At 41.4% G+C, this 19,342-nt stretch overlaps 1 protein-coding gene across 2 annotated transcripts in view; it reads right to left on the bottom strand.

Annotated features, from left to right (window-relative positions):
* The window catches only part of Etv5 (ETS variant transcription factor 5), a 70,414-nt gene that overhangs the window by 2,788 nt on the left and 48,284 nt on the right, over positions 1–19,342 (bottom strand). For both annotated transcript variants that reach the window (XM_090343411.1, XM_090343401.1), the window contains exons 9-12: positions 17,623–17,682; positions 9,970–10,038; positions 9,660–9,829; positions 3,545–3,646 (exon numbers count right to left, since the gene is read on the bottom strand). In XM_090343411.1, the coding sequence (XP_090199537.1) occupies positions 3,545–3,646; positions 9,660–9,829; positions 9,970–10,038; positions 17,623–17,682 (401 nt within the window). The remainder of the gene's footprint in view (positions 1–3,544; positions 3,647–9,659; positions 9,830–9,969; positions 10,039–17,622; positions 17,683–19,342) is intronic.

Raw genomic sequence — 19,342 nt, forward strand, 5'->3', positions numbered from 1 at the left:
CTAAAAGAGCCTATCTGGTGGGAATTTGAAAGTCAAATATTGTCTTTTTAACTGCTGAGCTGTGGTGTCAACAAAACACTTGATAGATAATAGGTCTTTAAGATTTCTCTAAGTAAATCCGAATGATTTGGCTAATCAGCTGCTAATGAGCTCAATTGGTTCTTGGCCACCTGAGAGGAGGGTGACTTAAAATTTCATTACTGGCTTAATGCCTGTAATTCTAGCTTCTCAGAAGGCTGAGATCTGAGTAATTTCAAAGGCCACCTAGGCAGAAAAGTCTGTGAGACTCTTATCTCCAATTAACCAGCAAAAAGCCAGAAGTGTAGGCGTTGTTCAAGTGGTAGAATACCAGCTTTGTGTGGAAGATTTTTAATGTTCCAAAGCCAAAGCAGAATTGCTTCTGGATGTACTTAACAGTTTTCAATCATTCATTACATGGATCTGCTAGTTACACTGATAACTGTCTCTAGCTGAATTTTAAGGATTGCAACATATAATCAAGGTTTCATCATTCAAGGGCCTGGTCATGTAGCTGACAAGATACATGACACACAATATGTGAGTGAGTGTATATCTACCCTGTAAATCAAAGCTGATCACCAGCTTCTATCAATGCAAAAAGAAAAAGAAAAAGGCAGCTACAGTTCCTGATAAAATACAATCATTTCAGGCTTTAAAAATGCAACCTATTAAGTTTAAGCCTATCCTTTCACATCCTTCTGCTGTGATACAAAATGTTTCTTTTAACTGGGGAAAGGGGGAAAAAAGGCTTTGCTTCCCACATTCGTTGCTACATGCTTCTTTGTACAAGTAAACAGTGACCTTGTCCTAATTGGGTCTTTTCCCTCCTTCCTATCCCAACAGATCTTTCATTGAGGGGAGGGGATGTGTAAGACAAGGTCTCCCTTTGTATCGCAGTTTGGGTTTAAACTCATTATGTTCTTGCCTCAGCCACCAAAAGTGCTAGTATTATGGTCATGTGCCCACAGGCTCAGCTTATATAGGTTTTAGGTGACTTTTTTCACTTGAGCTTATGTCCCCAGCTTTACGGCAATACTTTCTTTGCTCCATCACCAAAATACCATATCTGTACCAAAATTCCTAGGTACTCAAATGTCAGAAATCAGAGACTGTGTTTACAAAATTGGACAAGTGTCCAGACCAAAAATCAGGTCTCAAGGACAGCAGATGTACACAATTAATCATCTTGACTGAGCTTTCCAACTCCTCGAATCACTTCATGTATTACAGTGAGCAGGAGGGCCTAGGATACAGACTCTCAGTTTCCCATCCAAAAAGTAAATGTAGGATAACTACGCTTTCCACACTGAACGGGGCCATCATTTGCTTTTTTTTAATGACTTCTCATTCAGTTATGGGTCATATAAAACAACCTTCTTCCATGTTTTCATTTCTGAAATACGTCCACATATATTATCCTGCAAGTTCTCCATTTTTACTGCAGAGGATTTGGGAGGTTGAGTGACTTTCCCCAAAGGATAGGACAACCACATTCCCTGCTCTTCCTGTACTCTTTCTTCACCTGCATCATTCTCAGAATTGATTTCTCTTCCACTTCTCCTTTGGATACCTAGGAACGTGTCACAGGGCAACTCACATCTGTCAGCTTCAAGTTACTGTGTCTGCATTACAGTTTCTCATGCCGAGTCTAGAGCTGGGATTAAGAAAGGAATAATAATTCCTTCCTGGGTTTAGGATTTGTCCCACTGTCATTAATATAGGAAGGGCCGAGGAGAGGTCAGGGGGAAATGGGAAGTGATGCTAACGGGTATTAGGGCAAAGACAAGTTCTGAAATGCATTACAGTGATGGCTGCACAGACTAACCAGCCAAGTATATACAAGTATTACAAAACATTAAAACAAATAAGGAACACTCAACCTGTACCATGCTAGATAAAATTTCAGGAGTTGTTTTTTTGTTTGTTTTGTTTTTCCTAGTCCTGGGCTTGAAACCAGGGCTTGGGTGGTCTTTTTTCTCAAGGCTAGCAGTGATATACCATTTGCACCACAGCTCTACTTCTGGCTTTTCCCGTGTATATGGTACTGAGGAATTGATCCCAGGGCTTCATAGGCATGAAAAGCAAGTACTCAACTACTAGGCCACACTTCCAGACCCAAAATGAAGGGGGTTTTTTTGGGTGGGGAAGGGGGGGAGCTAGTCGTGGGGCTTGAACTCAGGGCTGAGTTTTTCCACAAGGCTAGTGCCCTACCACGTTGAACCATATCACCACTTTGACTGTTTAAGGCTAGCATAACATTCTACCATTTGAGCCACATCTCCTTTCCCAGCTTTTTGCTGGTTAACTGGAGATAAGAGGCTCCTGGATTTGTCTGTTTGAACTCAATCCTCAAGGTGTCAGCCTGCTGAGTAGCTAGGCTTGTAGTTTTTTTTTTTTTAATTGGCCCTCTCAAAATATGCTTTATTCTCTTATATTTTAAACCACTGCTACTAAATAATCATGACTGTCATTCTATTTTTTAATTTTTATTTTTTGCCAGTCCTGGGCTTGAACTCGGGGCCTGAGCACTGTCCTTGGATTTTCTCAAGGTTAGAGCTCTACCACTTGAGCCTCAGCACCACTTCTGGCTTTTTTTCCCCTATATATGTGATACTGAGGAATCGAACCCGGGTATTAGTGCATGCACTAAGCGTTCTACCACTAGGCCAAACTCCCAGCCCCACGACTGTCATTTTATAAACCTGAGTGTTTTGTGTTCTGGTTTGTGCAAGTTGGAAAGAGAAATGAGATTTTCTTAATTCCTCTAACCTGTTCTTTTTAGCTGAGCTCTCGCTGTTGGCCAGGCTACTCATGATCGTTCCTCTGCCCTAGCCTTCTCCCCAGTACCTGGGGTTATGAGTGTGCCACTTTACCTTGTTCTGACATCGTGTGTGTGTGTGTGTGTGTGTGTGTGTGTGTGTGTGTGTGACCCCAGAGCTTTCCTCCTAGCCTTGACTTTTAAGTTGAGGTGTTTCTGTTGTTGTTGTTGTTTTTTGCCTTGGATGTGAACTCGGCCTGGCACTGTCCTTGGGCTTTCTCAAGGCTAGAGCTAGAGTTCTACCACTTGAGCCACAGCACCACTTACGGCTTTTTCTGTGTACGTGGTAGCAAGGAATTGAACCCAAGGCTTTGTGTCTGTTAGGCAGACATTCTACCACTAGAGGAAGGCCACACACCCAGATCATGTTGAGGTGATTTAACAACTAACTACTTCAACCAAATTCTTCGACTTGATTCCTTCCGGGGCTCTTTTATGGATACAGGTTTGGATTATTTTTGTAACTAGATGGCATTTAGGTAAAACAGGAGAGGTCAATTTTCCTATTATTTCTTCCACATGCAACTTCTGGTTTGCATCCAAGAGCATTCAAAGGTGTTCTTACTATTCCATTTCATTCTTGTCTTGTTTGTGTTTTCAACATTCTTTCTTACCACAAAATTACTTATAAGGTTAACATTGCAGAAGCCTTGGACATTTTCTTGGAAAGTGACCAGCCATGGTCTACCTGCCTCTCATACTCACCTTCTGCATGATGCCCTTTTCATAGTAGTAGCGTAGAGAACGACTCAGCTTGTCATAGTTCATGGCTGGCCGATTTTTCTGGATGCCCCAACGTCGCGCAACCTGAAGGGACAAACCAACAATAGAAACACCTTCCCTCGGTCTGCAGTTTCTCTTAATCCCAAGACTGCCAGTTTTGTAACCCGACTGCTTTTGGCCAATGATCCATATCTCTGATCCAGAAAACACTGAATTCCCTCAAGACCCAACACTGAACAAAGGTGATGATTCAGTCACATGTAAGGAGGTGTGACAAGAGGGAGAAGAACCCAAGTACTTTAAGATTGCAGAGGACTCACTCTCCCAACTGTTTCTCCACATATGAATTATTGACCAATACTCATGGACCATTAACATGTTCCCATTAAGTGCTATGGTTTCTGTAGCAGTCGATAAGGAATAATTAGAATGGTCATTCCTGAAACATTAGAAACACACTAGTGAGTTGCTAATGGGCCAGCAGAGCAAAAGTTCAATTCTAATAAGATTGTAGAAGGGCTGAGAGATGTTTACTTATTGCAGTTCATAGACTAAGGGGCAATCAGATCATTTCAGCCCACTGCCATCCAAATCTCCTGCTCCCAGCAGATTTGCAGAATGGACCTTAAAGCACATAGCACCATTATCCACTTAATGAAAAATTAACAGGGCTTCCCAAACAGTTCTGAAGTACATTATATCCAACCCAGTCCATCTGAGGTACAGTGATGGGGAGGTATAATTGGAGCTTTAGGCAATGAAGCTTTATAGTCATACAGCAAGAAAACGTACAAGTTTACTCAATTATCAGGGTAGCCAAATAATTTCTGTTCTCAAGCATTTCAATTTCCAAACTCCTACTTATGAAGATGTCTACAAGGAAGCAGAATAACAAGCCTGAAAATGTGGGTTTTCTGAGATCTTTAAATGTATGCAAACTGGGACTCATAGTTTGAACATTTTAGGACTTTCCCCAAACCATCTTGTTTTGGAGACAGGGTCTCACTATATAATCCAAGCTGCCTCAAACGTGCAATGTCCCTGCCTCAGCCTCCCAGCATTGGATTTATATGTAGGTAGGTATATGTTTAATTCCTTTGATTTATTTTTTAAATTGTATAGTTATTATAAAGATGATGTACAGAGGGGCTACAGCTGTATAGGTCAGCTGAAGAGCTCATTTATGTTTTTTTGGGTTTTTTGTTTGTTTTGCCAGTCCTGGGGCTTGAATTCTGGACATGAGCATTGTCCCTGAGGTCTTATGCTCAAGAGGAGTGCTCTATCACTTCAGCCACAGCTCTGCTTCTGGCTCTTTTTGTAGTTTACTATAGATAAGAGTCTATGGACTTTCCTGTCTGGGATACCTTTGAACCACACAATCCTCAGATCTCAGCCTCTTGAAAAGCCAGGATTATAGCCGTGAGCTATGGGAAAGAATACATTTCTTTTTGGTCAATGTCACCCCTTCTCTCACTCTCTCCCAGTATTTCCCTCCCATTCCCATCCTGAATTTTTTTTTTTAAGCTGAAAGCTGAACATGGAGTAAGAGAGGAAAAAAAACCCAAGATTTCATAAAGTTTTTCCTTAAAGTATGTGGGCAGAATAAAAGTATCTTCTAAATTCAGAATTCTCAAAAATGTTTAACAATACTAGAGATGATTTGATAAGGATGCATCTGTCCTAATTATACTAGAATAATCCAGTATACTTTTTTAATAGAAAATAAGATGTTTATTTTGTAATAAAAAACAGAAAATAAAGTATATTACTGTTAGTACTTCACACATTTTGGTCGTGCTCAAATTTATAAATTTAACGTTAGTTAAAAAATAATCATTAAATTACATATTTAAATAAGAAATGCCAAGTACATGATTAAGATGAACTCATTTTTTCCATCCAAAGACTTCCATGTGTAAATAATACCATAGAAAGTACTTGTAATTCAAATGCTAATTTTTTTTTTTTTGCCAGTCCTGGGCTTGAGCTCAGGGCCTGAGCATTGTCCTTGGACTTTCTCAAGGTTAGAGCTCTACCACTTGAGCCTCAGTACCATTCCAGCTTTTTCTTTTGTATGTATGTGGTACCGAGGAATCGAACCCGGGCCTTTGTGCATGCTAGGCAAGCACTCTACCACTAGGCCAAACTCCCGGCCCTCAAATGCTACTTTTGACTTCCAGTATACTTATTGCTAGTCTGTCTTGCAAGAAACCCTGTGAAAGTTCCATTTCTATCTGTTGTCTCCTACATGCCCTTCTGGAATATATCTGCTCCCAAGTCTCCCTGTTTTTCATATTGCAAATATTCAACAAAATTAACCAGACATGGTATCTTTGCTAGAGTAACCATTTTAAACTAAAGGAAATAGTAAAAATCTGCTAAATCAATCTAATTCTAACTTAATTCTGTGCTGTTGGAAGAGAAATTACACTCCCCCCCCCCCAAAAAAAAAAACCCTAACCTTTAACCACTCACTAACAACCACAATCTAGAGTTCCAAAAGAATCCCATCCTCATCATTTTACTCAGGGATGGGAAACAGTTTTGAACATTCTTCAACTCCAAGGATGACCTCTGTGCTGTCATTTGCATATGCAATCGCTTACTGGAGAGGTTTTATATATGCACAGATTTCAGAGCAGCTCTGGTAGCCATAGTTACTGACTCATCCTCTAGGGCCTGAGCCCTGTGATTTAGTAAGCTCTCACCAAGCGGCTCCTTCTGTAGTAATACAGGAACCGGCACAGCTCCAGAGCAGCTGGAGACAAGGGCTGCCCTGCTTCAGTACTGTGGGGAGCAGGGTAGAATACTGTCAGCTCTTTCAATTCTCCCATTCGTTAACTCAGAGAGCACACATCTTGGAGGCTAAAGCTGAAGGAGTTAAAAAAAACAAAAACCAAACACCAATTTCCTCCTCCCTTTTAAACAGACAGCAGCCCCAGCCCATCCTTGAAAACCTCCCATGGCATCAGTTATCTGCCACATGTTCAACAAACAACCCTACCCCCCAAAATATTCATTAATGCAGATTCACAGTTAAAATGGCTCCAGATTAAAGCCGAGTCAGTCATAATTGAGAGGGTGCTAAGCTGGATGACTATCAAAAGACATTTGATTAGGGGGCCTGCCAAAACGCAGTTCTAAAACCACAATTTCCATGCACAGTGTAATGGATATTATGGATAATTACCCAGAGTGCACTACTCAGCCACACAGCTGCCTACAATTACGTCCCCAACAGCTTCCTCCTCCGCTTCACCCTTCAAGCTCCCCCCACCCCCCATGACAACTTCTTACAGCTTTTTCCAGGAGTTGGCATCTTCCTGACATTCACAAGAACAGAGCCTTCAGTTACACAAGAAGTAGAGAGGGAGACGTGAACAAATGTTATGGGTCCCGAGATTGAAGCGCACGTGCACGCGCATGCACACGCACGCACACGCGCGCACACACACACGTGCACACACACACACGCGCGCTCACACGCACACGCACACATGAAACCCAGTGGCCTGGCCTAAGAAAGCAGAATAGGAGCAACCTAGCCATTTTAGGGAAGTCTGAACAGGTGAGGCGAAAAGAAACACTGCCCAAGGCCACCACAGGCCTCATACACATGATGGGATTGCTTGGCATTTATGAGCATTCCGGGTTAATATTAGTTCCTTTATTAAAGTAAGGAAACAGAGGCTCTCTGCCATCTGTTCATCATTTTCTTTACCACTCACAGGACAGCAGAAGATTCAATAACAGTCTTACAAAGGGTCATAACCAGGTTTACCTGCAGCTGGACAGCCTGTGCTCAGGCCCGAGGCAGTGGCAATAAAGTAATAAAACCTCCAGTTTGTGCAAGGAGATAAATCAATAAGGGCTACCCACACAAAGGAGTTACTTTCAAAAAGCCTCATGGAGTTGAGGTGACATGCTTTCTTCCAGCCTCACATAAACCAGGCCACATTATTAGGGAAGCAGGGAGGTGAAGAATGGGCTTATGTGGGGTAGGCAGCTCTCCAGTAGGGCGAGAAAGAAACCCTTAGGAAAACGCAGCAAACTCTGGCTTTGAAAGTAGATTAAGCCTAATTGGAGGTTGCCTACAGTATACTCAATGTTGACATGGATCCATTTACCTGACTGGGAAAATCATTCATACAAGCTTTCTTTGTTGTGCTTTTTACCATTTTTAATAGTCTGCCTTATTCTCCTACCATTACAAGATTCTTCATAGGTCTCCAATCTATACTTTCTCATTTCCACTTTCAGAACATTTCCTTCTTCCAAACCAAGTACCCAGTTGTTACCTCCTGCTGTTACTCCCATTGCCAACCAAGCCCTGTGGTGTGCGAAAGTGAGCCCTGGAGGTAAATGAACATCTAAAATTGCAGTCTGTGCTCGAATGCTTTCTAAGAGCACTGTTTTCATTTCAGTTACACATTCAACCCAAAGGTATTTGGGTATCTTTTGATCTGCTAGTTTAGCACACTTGCCTAAATACATGCTACTAAAAGAGGTATATGTCAATTTGGAAGCTCAGTTATTTCCTTTCCACTTATAGAATTTCTTTTTCCTGTGTGATGATACTGGAGCTCAAGATACCCATCATGCTCTCTCGCTTGACTTTTTCACACAAGCTAATATTCTACCCCTTGAGCCACACTTCCACTTCTGGTTTTGTGCTGATTAACAAGTTCTATCTCATGGATTTGCCTGCTCAGGATGACTCAGAACAATGACCTGCAGATCTCAGCCTCCTACCTACTCACTTGTAGATTTTTTTACCATCTTGACCAAATAGATCCTTGCTACTCACTTGTAGATTTTTTTTTACAATCTCAAATAGAAATTAGAAGCATTACTTTTTTTTTAGATGTGTTATACTGACAGCATGGATTTATTAAGTCATTTTTAGGAAGTGTTATATTTTTTCCAGTGAAGAAATGAAACTGATTCTATCCTGAGTCTGTCAATAGTTCTGAACACAAAAATATAGCGACAGTCAGGTGCCCGTGGCTCATGTCTGTAATCTTAGCTACTCAGGAGGCTGAGATCTGAGGGTTGCAGTTCAAAGCCAGTCCAGGCACAAAAATCTGTGAGACTATTCTCCAATTAGCTACTGGAAAATTGAAAGTAGCGTTGTGGCTCAAAATAGTGGAGTGCTACCCTTGAGCTAAAGAGCTCAGGGACAGCTCCCAGGCCCAGAGTTCAAGCCCCATGACTGAACTATATATATTTATTTTCCTATCAACAAAATAATGGGATTTGTATCATTTCTTCAAATGCTGTGATGTTACATAAGATACCTCAAACAACGTTAAATTCTTTCCTCCCCCATCAAACATGGGCCTTGAACTATGAGTCTAGGCTCTGTCCCTGAGCTCTTTTATTGTTGTTGTTGTTGTTGTTCAAACCTAGTATTCTATCACTTGGAGCTACCGCACCACTTCTGGATTTCTGGTGGTTAATTAGAGATAAGAGTCTCCTGTTCTTTACTGCCTGGGCTGGCTTTGAACTGCTAGCCTCAGATCTCAGCGTCCTGAGTAGCCAAGATAACAGCCATGAGCCACCTGAGCCTAGCACAAACCATCGCTAGTCATTTTACTTCTCTAGGACAGAGTCATGTGAAGTAGCGGTAGAGTAGTTGCATTATCAAAATGTCACACTGATGTGTTTCTTTAGCCTCAGATAAAAGGAAGAGACCAAAATCAAGTTTGTGTTATTGAATATTTGAAAAAAGCTTTGCAAGAGAACAGGATTTGGATGTAAATCTTCATGGTCTCACCACTAATCAGCCCAAAAATGTTTTTAGTAGCTTGCCTATTTTTTGTAAATTCTCATTTCCCTTCCTTTATCTTTCTTTTGCTGTTAGGGATCAGAGGCTTTGCACATGGTCGGCAGGTACTTTTGTCAGCTCTATTTTTCAATGCATTCTCTTGTGAAGCCTTCTGTCAGTCCTTGTATTATAAACTATCCTACTGGCCAGGTCAGAAAGAGAATGACAAGAAGGGTATAATTCATATAGCACAAAGACTCTATGTAACACCTAACAACAAACAACACGGACAAATAAAAGAATCACCAGAGTATAGCTTCCAGTACCTACCTCCTCTGGTTCTATCAGCTTGAACTCCATGCCTCGCCCTGTCCAGGCAATGAAGTGGGCATTGGCTGGGTCATCCAGAAGAGTGACCAGGAACTGCCACAGCTGAAGGGAGCCTCGTCGCTGATAAGGGGGACCCTCCCGATACAGGGTGGGCTCCTGCTTGACTTTGCCTGTTTGAAAACAAAGACATGTGCAATGGCTTAGTCTACATTTGGGGGAAGGGAGCTGTTATTACTGGGTAACCATTTAGCTTGGTGAGACAGTGGAGTCCTGATACCACTTAGCATCAAGCCCTGGATGACAGTCTTACCTTCCAGTCTCTCAGGTACAACACAGGTGTCATCGAAGTATAACCGGGGATCTTTTTCATAGGAAAAACCTAAAGGAGTGTAAAAGAGAAAGATCACAATGCTTAACAGGTCCTCTGGCTTTGTAGTAAAACTACGGACTGAAAGGCCATAACAGGATTCCATCATTTCAGGTCCTAAGACCTACAACTGTGTTTCCAGGGACTTCCAGAGGACTTGCCTATCAGGTTCTGATGCAATCACCCGTCTGGTTTAGGATAATGCCAGGTCCTACGATCAGAGCCAGAGCTGCAGGAAGCACTGCATCACTGGCAAGTTCCTTCACATCTTGCTTACGAGGTCTGCGTTAAGTCAGTGTGGCTGTGACTAAGCCTTAGAACTGAAAAGACATCTTGTCTATTTTGGTTGACCTAGATGGATACTTTATTTGATCTGCACATAATCTGCTATTTTCCTTTGATTTCAACTTCGCCTACAAACTTGTCCAGGTCACCTACAGACCTCTTTTGATTATAAAAGAGCTTGGAAGATAAAGAACACTACCTTGCCAGTCTGGAGCAAGCTTGTCATCCTAGCTATTCCGGAGGCTGAGATCTGAGAATCCCACGAAAAGTCCATGACTCTCATTGCCAATTACTACCAAAAAGCTGGAAGTAAAGAGGTGGCTCAAATGGTAGAGTGCTAGCCTTGAAGTTTAGACACAGTGCCTAGGCTCTGCGTTCAATCTCTAGAACTGACGTCAAAAGGGGGGGAGGGGGAAATGGGATGATCGTCCCTTTCTAAAACTCTTTAACATGTATTCATTACTGAGCATCATGTTGCTAGCTAAAAACAGACCTCTTGATCCTGGTTGAGAATCCAAGCTCCCCGCAGTCCAGCCTGCGTCCCAGGACCAGAGCTGGATGGACAGTCATTTCTCACAGATTCTCTCAGGAGGAGGCCCTACAAGCTACTCTCTGATAAATGATCCCTCCCTGGGCTCAGTTGATCCATCTGGCTGTACAGTAAATTATTTGTGCACCGATACAGAGCAGGGAACATGAAAGAGAAACACTCTAATTTTCCTTAGACACTAACAAGAGTTTCCAGTGAATTGAAAAATTCCTGGGTAAAAGAGTTAAAGATGTGTCCCTGCTATTTTTCTTCACAACCAGCCCAGATCTACTAGTCTCTCCTCTGCAGGACCAGCATTATTTTAAGGAGCCTGGAAAAAAACCAGCCACACCTGGAGGCTATGGAGACTGTTTTGAAGTTTGTTATTACTCATCTTTGTTTCCTCAGCCCCAAGCACCATTTCTCTGCTGCTCAACTCTATGAAAGGAAGTCTCTTCCACTGGCATTTATTTATTATTGAATTTACTTTTTAGATAAGGGACTAAGCTGGAAGAGCAGGTAGCCAGGAGATACAGATTTGTTTATTTACCACTAAAAGAGTCACATAATAAAGGAGAATAGAAAGGACACAAATATAGTGTGCAAGTTAGAGGGTAGTTCTGGAGCCAGACTGGTAGACTCCAATTAACTGATTTTGTTGTTGTTGTCATTGGCTTTGGTCCTGGGGCTTGAACAAGGGCTTGGCTCTGTCACTGAACTTTTTTTGCTCAAGGCTAAGCACTCCACCACTATGACCCACAGTGCCACTTCCAGTTTTCTGGTAGCTAATTGCAGATAAGAGTCTCACAGTGAGCCTGGGCTGGCTTCCAACCATAATCCTCAGATCTCAGCCACCTGAGTAGCTAGGTGTACAGGCATGTGCTCCAGTTTCCTCACTAGGGAAGACTAAAGAGAGAATAATTCCTACTCAATGTTGTCACCAGAATTCAATGAGTTAATTACATAGTGGACTTCACTGATCAATTGCTGAGTCTTTACAACTCAGTGCCAAGAATAGCTCCTGGGACTTTAGTGCCTAATAAATGATAGCTTAAAAAAAAACCACAGTAATTGCTGTTGTGATAAGGACTATTAAAGCAATTAACTGGAATGTGAGAAGCTCTACTGCATATCCTCAGTCATGGAATCTAAATTCCTTGAAGAGAAAAGACCATATACTGAGCCAGGTGTGATGGCTCACGCCTGTAATTCTAGCTACACAGGAGGCTGAGATCTGAGGATCTCCGTTCAAAGCTGAAAAGACCCTGAGACTCTTATCTCCAATTAACCACTAAAAAAACAGGAGTAGAGTTGCGGTTCAAGGGGCAGGGCGGAAGTCTTGAGCTGAAGGGCTCAGCGAGTGCAAGCCCCACAACTGACCAATAAATAAATAAATCATATACTGTCCTTGAGTTTAGTTAAGTCTGCCATACACACGTGAATATGTGGATTCTGTAATTTCTATTAAAAAAAAAAAGATTTAAACAAAACAGTATTGCCAGGCACTAGTGACTCATACCTATTATCCCAGCTAGTTAGGAAGCTAACACCTGAGGATTGAAGATTGTGGTTCAAATCCAGTCTGGGAAAGAAAGTCTGTGAGATTCTTATTACCAGCCTTGAGTGAAAAAGCTAAGGAACAGCTCCTAGACCCTGAGTTCAAGCCTCAGTATTGGCATAACAACTAATACTGACTTCCAGTCTTCAGGAGCTTCTTGAATCCAGGGCCTAAGCACTGTCCTTGGGCATTCCTCAAGGCTAGTACTCTACTGCTCGGGCCACAGCACCACTTCTACCTTTTTCTGTGTATGTGGTACTGAGGAATTGAACCCAGGGCTCCATGCATGCTAGGCAAGCACTTTACCACTAGGCCAAACTCCCGGCCCCAACAAATGCTATTTTTTTTTTGGTAGTCATACTTGAACTTTGGGCCCGAGCTGTTCAGCTCAAGGCTAGAGCTCTATCTCTTGAGTCACAGCACCACTTCCAGCCTTGATGTAAAGGATTCAGTAACTCCTGATATTTTTTTTCCCCAATGGTGGTACTAAGAAACTCATTTTAAGTAGATATACTTCATGTTATCAATAAGACATGATGCATTTTAACTCTAGTGCTAGGAAGCTGTGTATTTGACATTCCAGACACAATAAAGTCATGAGAAGGAAACTATTTCAAAGCTTACACACCTGTCAAACTTGTCACATTATTCTTTTAGCTTTTCAGCCTCTGAGTAAGGATAAAACATTCACAACCACGTAGATTGTGATTAAATCTTCAGTTTAGGTTTTCAAAACAAATCAAATGAAGGTTTGCTATGGGGAGTTTGGGCATATTTTGTGATTTCTAGCTCATGCCACATGTGGTCCTCTAAAACATCTGGAAGATGCTATTGGTTTAAGTCAATTTTAGTCAGTTGAATTTACACCCAGCAGTTATTTCAGTTGTGGCCACAACCATCTAATCACTCACTTAAATAAGGGTGGCAGGAAGGAAGAACCTGCTTGTGGGGCAAAGTGGAAATGAAAAGAATCAAAACATTACTCAAGAACTCCAGGTGAACACAGACAAGAATGATTATCTTGGCCATCACAGATGATAATCAGAAACATTTGTTTTGCTAGACAATCCATGCCAGAGTAATTTAAAACAATTAAAACTGCAAGTCTCTTTCAAACTAATAATGTCTTCAGTGTGTATGTGTGTGGGGTCAGGAAAAGAGATGGGAAAGAGTAAGGGAGAAAAATATACACAAACTCATCAGATAGTCTGTGTATAGTAAGCAACCCAATGCCTTACTAAAAATATTTCCCTAAGAGCATGCTCCTTCCTAAATGTTGTAATTATGCAAAACGTTTTCCTCGCTCTCTTCTCCCACTCCCTCCTTGTTTGCCTGCTGCAGACATCAATTGCTTCTGTAGAAACATCCAGGAACCTGGAAGAGAGCCACACACAGCTGTTTCTATCACAGCCTCGCAGCCGCGTCTATCATAACCAGTGGTCCTGATCTGGCCATTCCTCTTTCGAACATCATCTAAAATGCTACCTACCAGCAGCTTTCAGTATTAGCTACTCTCAGATCCTATCCCGGAATGGCTGGTTTCATTGCTCTGGGTGAAAACTGGACATCATAAGCTTTTAAGGCAGGCATTGGCGGCTTATACTTCTATATACTTGCTACTCAGAAGGCTGAGATCTGAGGATCATGGTTCAAAACCAGCTCAGGTAGGAAAATCCATGAGACTCTATCTCCAACCCAATTAACCGGCCAAGAGCTGGAAGTGGAGGTGTGGCTCAATTTGCTCAAGTCTTGAGTGCAAAATCCACTTGAGAGGCGAAAAAATACAGCCAGGTGCAGTAGTTCACGCCTGTAATCCTAGCTACTCAGGAGGCTGAGATCTCAGGATCACGGTGCAAAGTCAACCCAGGTTGACTTATCTATTAACCGCCAGAAAACCATAAGTTGGGCTGTGGCTTAAGTAGTAGGGCGGTAGCCTTGAGCTGAAGAGCTCAGGGACAATGCCCAGGCCCCCAATTCCAGTCCCAAGACCAACCCCCTCCCCCACTTCAAAAAATAAATCCAATTGAGAAGACCAAGGGCCTGATTTCAAGCCCCAGCACTGGCACCAAAAAATAAGTAGACAGGTAGGTAGGTAGGTAGGTAGGTAGGTAGGTAGGTAGGTAGGTAAGTAGACAGACATAGACAAACAATGTCCTCCAGGTGATTCTAAGGAACAGCTGAAGTTGAGAATCTCTACAGGGAAGTGGCATCACATCTGCAGGGCTTAAAAAACAGTGTGTTGGACTCTACCTCAGAGCTTCTGATTTCATAGGTCTAAATTGAGTCCCGAGAATCTGCACTTCCAACAAGTTCCTAGTAAAGCTGATGCACAGGGCTGGGGAATCACACTGCCCTAAGAGTTTAAGAACAGATGCATTTGGCAGAAAATAAAATAGTTATCTAGGGAACCTGGTCTAATGAAAAAACCTTGATTACAGTCTGAAACTTACCACACAGCTTACAAAGGTAACTTTTAAGCTCAACCTAACTCTTAGGGCCTTTTATATCTCGCAAATTTTATCTTAATCCTCAACAGGGCTTGTTTTTGTGAAATGAGCTAAGCGATTTGCTATTGTCATTCATTCACACTGGAGCTATTCATTCAGCAAACGCTCCTTACAGCTCTGACAGCTCAATTATCCACTCCCTCTTCTCTAAATCCCCATCAAATTAATTCTTTTAAGAGATCCTAAATTCTAAGTATCTGTGAGGATGCACAAAACATCATACAACAGGACCTTCCTCACAAAGTAAAAGAAAAATAGCAATGCTTTGAAAGCCTCATAATCCCTGTTAACCTAGAAGCTTTAGGAATTTAAGCTTAAAAATTAATCAAGGGGATCTGAAAGGACTTAGTTGGATAAATGCCTATTTCTAATTTGTCTATCACCTGAAAAATATTTACATTTTCACAAGAAGTAATCACACCCATGCAAGAAGGTGCTATGCAGCCACTAGGAGGAAAGCACCGAGGAGTATCAGATTGTGTGGGTTACACCGGCGGCGTATGGTGTGGAGGGAGGAAGACAAGACTGTGGATGGTGGAGGCCTGAGGGCTTGACTCAAAATTCTGGCTCAATCTGCATATGAAACTTAGCAAATCTTTTAACATTTCTGGGTCTCAGTTTTGAAATTATACTAGATAGCTAGATGGCTTGTGGGAGGACGAAATGACTTGAAATACATGTGAAATGTATTAAAAATTGAATGGATGACTGCTGCTATTAAACGAAATAGCCTATACAATGATTGGTACAAATCTACCTTCATATATGCATAAGAAGAAAAAAAACACAGAAGCTAGGTACCAGTGGCTCGCATCTGTAATCCCAAGCTATTCAGGAGGCTGAAAGCTGAGAATCATGGTTCAAAGCCAGCCTGAGTCCATGAGACTCTGATCTCCAATAAACTACTCAGAAAAAGTTGGAAGTGGTGCCATGGCTCAAGTGATAAGCGTGCTAGCTAGCCTTGAGCAAAAAGTTGCTCAAGGGCAGAGCCCAGCTGAGTTCAAGCCCCAGTACTGGCCAAAAACAAAAACAAAAAAACACCCACACCTACATCCACACCATACTGCAACTATATAGCCTATGTATTGATTATTTCTGGACAGTGATATTTCATTTATCTATGCTTGTCTGCATCTTCTAAATTTTGTATAACTAGTTTGTGTTGCTTATGGTAAGAACAGAATAAAGAAGTTCATAGCTCAAAAATAAGCTACTCTGGGAAGCAGATTCCAGCTCTGTTCTGACCACTTCCTTGAGATCATATGCTGCAGAACAACTATGCATCTATTTGTTCTAAGTTACCCTTACCCAATTAGGTCAGTGCTAATGAAGGCAAAATCACAGGCTCTACTCTGCCCACTGCTCTTGTTCCTAATTATAGTAAGATTATCTTCAAGACTTGCTCAATTAGCTGGTTTCAAAGGGACTGGGCTTAAAAACTTGAACAGACACAATGGCCTTAAAATAAAACTATCATCTTTACATACAAATAAACATGATGATGTAATTAATTCAGGCATGTGGGTAAACTGCTTTATATTCATTCTTATATTTCTCCTTTGAGGTACTCTTAATTTCTGCAATTAGCAAGTATTTCTTTGGTGGCCATCTATATAGCATTTTGTCCACAAAATACCTCTAAATAGTCACATCCATCTCCTTGATCCATTCCCCACTTCCTTACCCAAGGCAAAAACTTTAGTTGAAAAATTATTTAAAATAAAGAAGAAAAAGCTGGGAATATGGTGAAAGTGACAGAGCACTTATCTAGAATGTGTGTGGCCCTAAGTTCAGTTCAGTATACCAATAAACAACTAAAATACTGTTTTTCTTTAGACAAGGTTTTGCTAAGTAATCCACATTGGGTTTGCCCCGTGATTTCTGAGGGCTACCATACTCAGCTTTAATATTATTTTGTAAAATGTCCCTTTAAAGCATATCAAACCACCCTCACTGACCTAATTCCCAAGTTCTAGGCTGACCTATACTTTATTCCTATGTGGAAACCAAGTGAGTGAGTTCCTTTTACCTTCATATTGTCCTATGAACTCATAAAGTTCAAGTCACTGCTATTAAAGATGATAATGAAACCAAGTGTGGTGGTGCATGGCTGTAATCGTAGCTATTTGGGAGGTAAGTGGGAGAAAGTGTCAGACTCTACCTGAAAAACAAACTTTAACAAAAAAAGCAGGGCTGGGAGTTTGGCCTAGAGAGCTTGCCTAGCATGCACAAAGACTCAGGCTCAATTCCTCGGTACACATATATAGAAAAAAGCTGGAAGTGGCTCTGTGGCTCAAGTGGTAGAGCTCTATCCTTGAGAAAACCCAAGGACAGTGCTCAGGCCCAGAGCTCAAACTCAGGACTAGCAAAAATATAAATAAATAAAAATTAAAAAAGCAAAAAGTTTGGGGACATGGCCACTGGTAGAGAGCTTTGCCTGTCAAGTATAAGGCTCTGAATCCAAAGCCCAGTACACACATGAAAGAAAGGAAGGGAAAAAAGAAAAAAGAAAGTTCTCACAGCAGTGAAGAATATGCCTCAAAACCTATATGCAAAGCATCTGAAAATTACCATCAATTAGCTCTTGTATTTATGAGCTAGGAAAGTGTATTCTATAATCTCAAATCTCATTGTACGGACAGTAATTTAAAACTTGAACATTAAAAAAAATCAACCAATCAGCCAATTAATCAATCAATCTCAAATAAGTTGCTTACCTTCATGGCTGCTGGAAAAATACCCCCCTCTCATGTAGGATGACTGGCAGTTAGGCACTTCTGAAAGAGAGACACAGGTGAACTCTCATCAATAATTTCTGCAGAAACAGCACGCTGCCATCTTGGTAGTAAACCCTTCACCTTCTCATGGTCACTTTCACCCTATGAACTATGTGGAAATAACCTAGTTACTCCTTACCAAGAGTCTTAGGGGGAAATAAATGATGCCTCACTCTTACAATTCACAACCCTTACTAATCAGTAAACACCGTGACAGAGCTAATGGGAGGGAACAAAAACTGGTTTTCCTTAAGCTTCCCAGGCTTTAGAAGGAGAAGCAAGATGTTTCTTTATATCTTTCTCAACTTACTCTCTTTTATAGCTGAGGGTTACATCCAGTTCTGCTCCAAGGGGTGGGGCTATTTTTAGATCAAAGGGATTTGAAGATTTGAAACTCTGAAGCCAGGACAAGAACCAGCAGAGGTGAAGACTGCAGTTTGGTAAGTGCATTTCCTCCACATTGGGACTATCACATGGAAATTAAACCAAACTCAGGTGATCTTTTTCTTCAGATTTAATGCTATCAAGTCGTCTATGAGGGAAAAGTGGACTGACTGGATTTTGCCCATGAAGGACAAAAGCTTTTCCAGGCAATATCCCTCAGATCAAAGATAATATGGTACCATCTGTTGAGTGTCAGACTTCATGGAAATAGAGTGCAATATAAAATGGTTAGGAAGATTGAAATGTCAACAACCCCAAAGGGAAAAGTATTGCTAGACACCCACTTGAAAAGTACATCAAGTACAATGGCCTTCGGAAGGCTACTAGACACCTTTACAAGGCTCATCTCATCTGACTAATTTTTCTGCCATAAGACTCAGATGTATGTCTCCCTCAACCTGCCTTCTCAGCCCTCCCCATGACCAATTTCTGCCAGAATAGAGCAATTTATATTACTTCAGAGAAAGCCACAGCAAAGTTTATCCTATTTCAGCTGCAAAAACCATTCATGTCCATACTACACAATGCTTCCCCCTATTTTAAGAAAAACACCTAAAAGAAAGTTTGAAAAAAAAAACCACCAGCCACCCTCAGATTGCTTTAGCACTAAGAAAGGAGAGGGAACGTTTGTTTTAAGATCATTTCTAAAGGGGAAAGAGAAAGCAAAACAAAAGAGCCAAATACTTTCTAAATGTGTAAGGTGCTAAATTCCAATTCTCCTTTAGCCTAATTATCTAATTTAATTAATAACCCTCACCCATGACAGGGCATTTTGAAGCAAGCAGTGAATGAGGTAGGGAGGGAAATTTGGGACAGCTTCACCTTCTTTAAATACTCAAGTTTCTAGGCAAGAGGTGTTCCCTAAGGAAACAAGTACTTGTCCCATAAGGAAACAAGCACTTGCACATGTTACATCTCCCACAGACAAAAACTTCAGTTGCAATGAACTGCAAAGGCCTGTGAATTCCAGGAAGTAACCAAGGCAGGCTTTTCCATGGTATAGTTAGCACCCTGTAAAGTGTCCAGTGTTTTCTCAGAACCAAACACTCATCTCCACCAGTGAACTGTGTCTTAAACCTGGACTATTTCTTAAAGTCCTGCGGTGCTTAATGAGTCTGTTGCATTAAAAAAAAAAAAAAATCAAAGCCACCAAACAGGACAGGACTAAAGTAGAATAATGGTATTCCTAGGTCCAGTGACTCTTGGACTGGACTGT

Source organism: Megascapheus bottae, chromosome 1 (assembly GCF_031878675.1).
Source record: "Megascapheus bottae isolate mThoBot1 chromosome 1, mThoBot2.hap1, whole genome shotgun sequence".
Taxonomy (NCBI): Eukaryota; Metazoa; Chordata; class Mammalia; order Rodentia; family Geomyidae; genus Megascapheus; species Megascapheus bottae.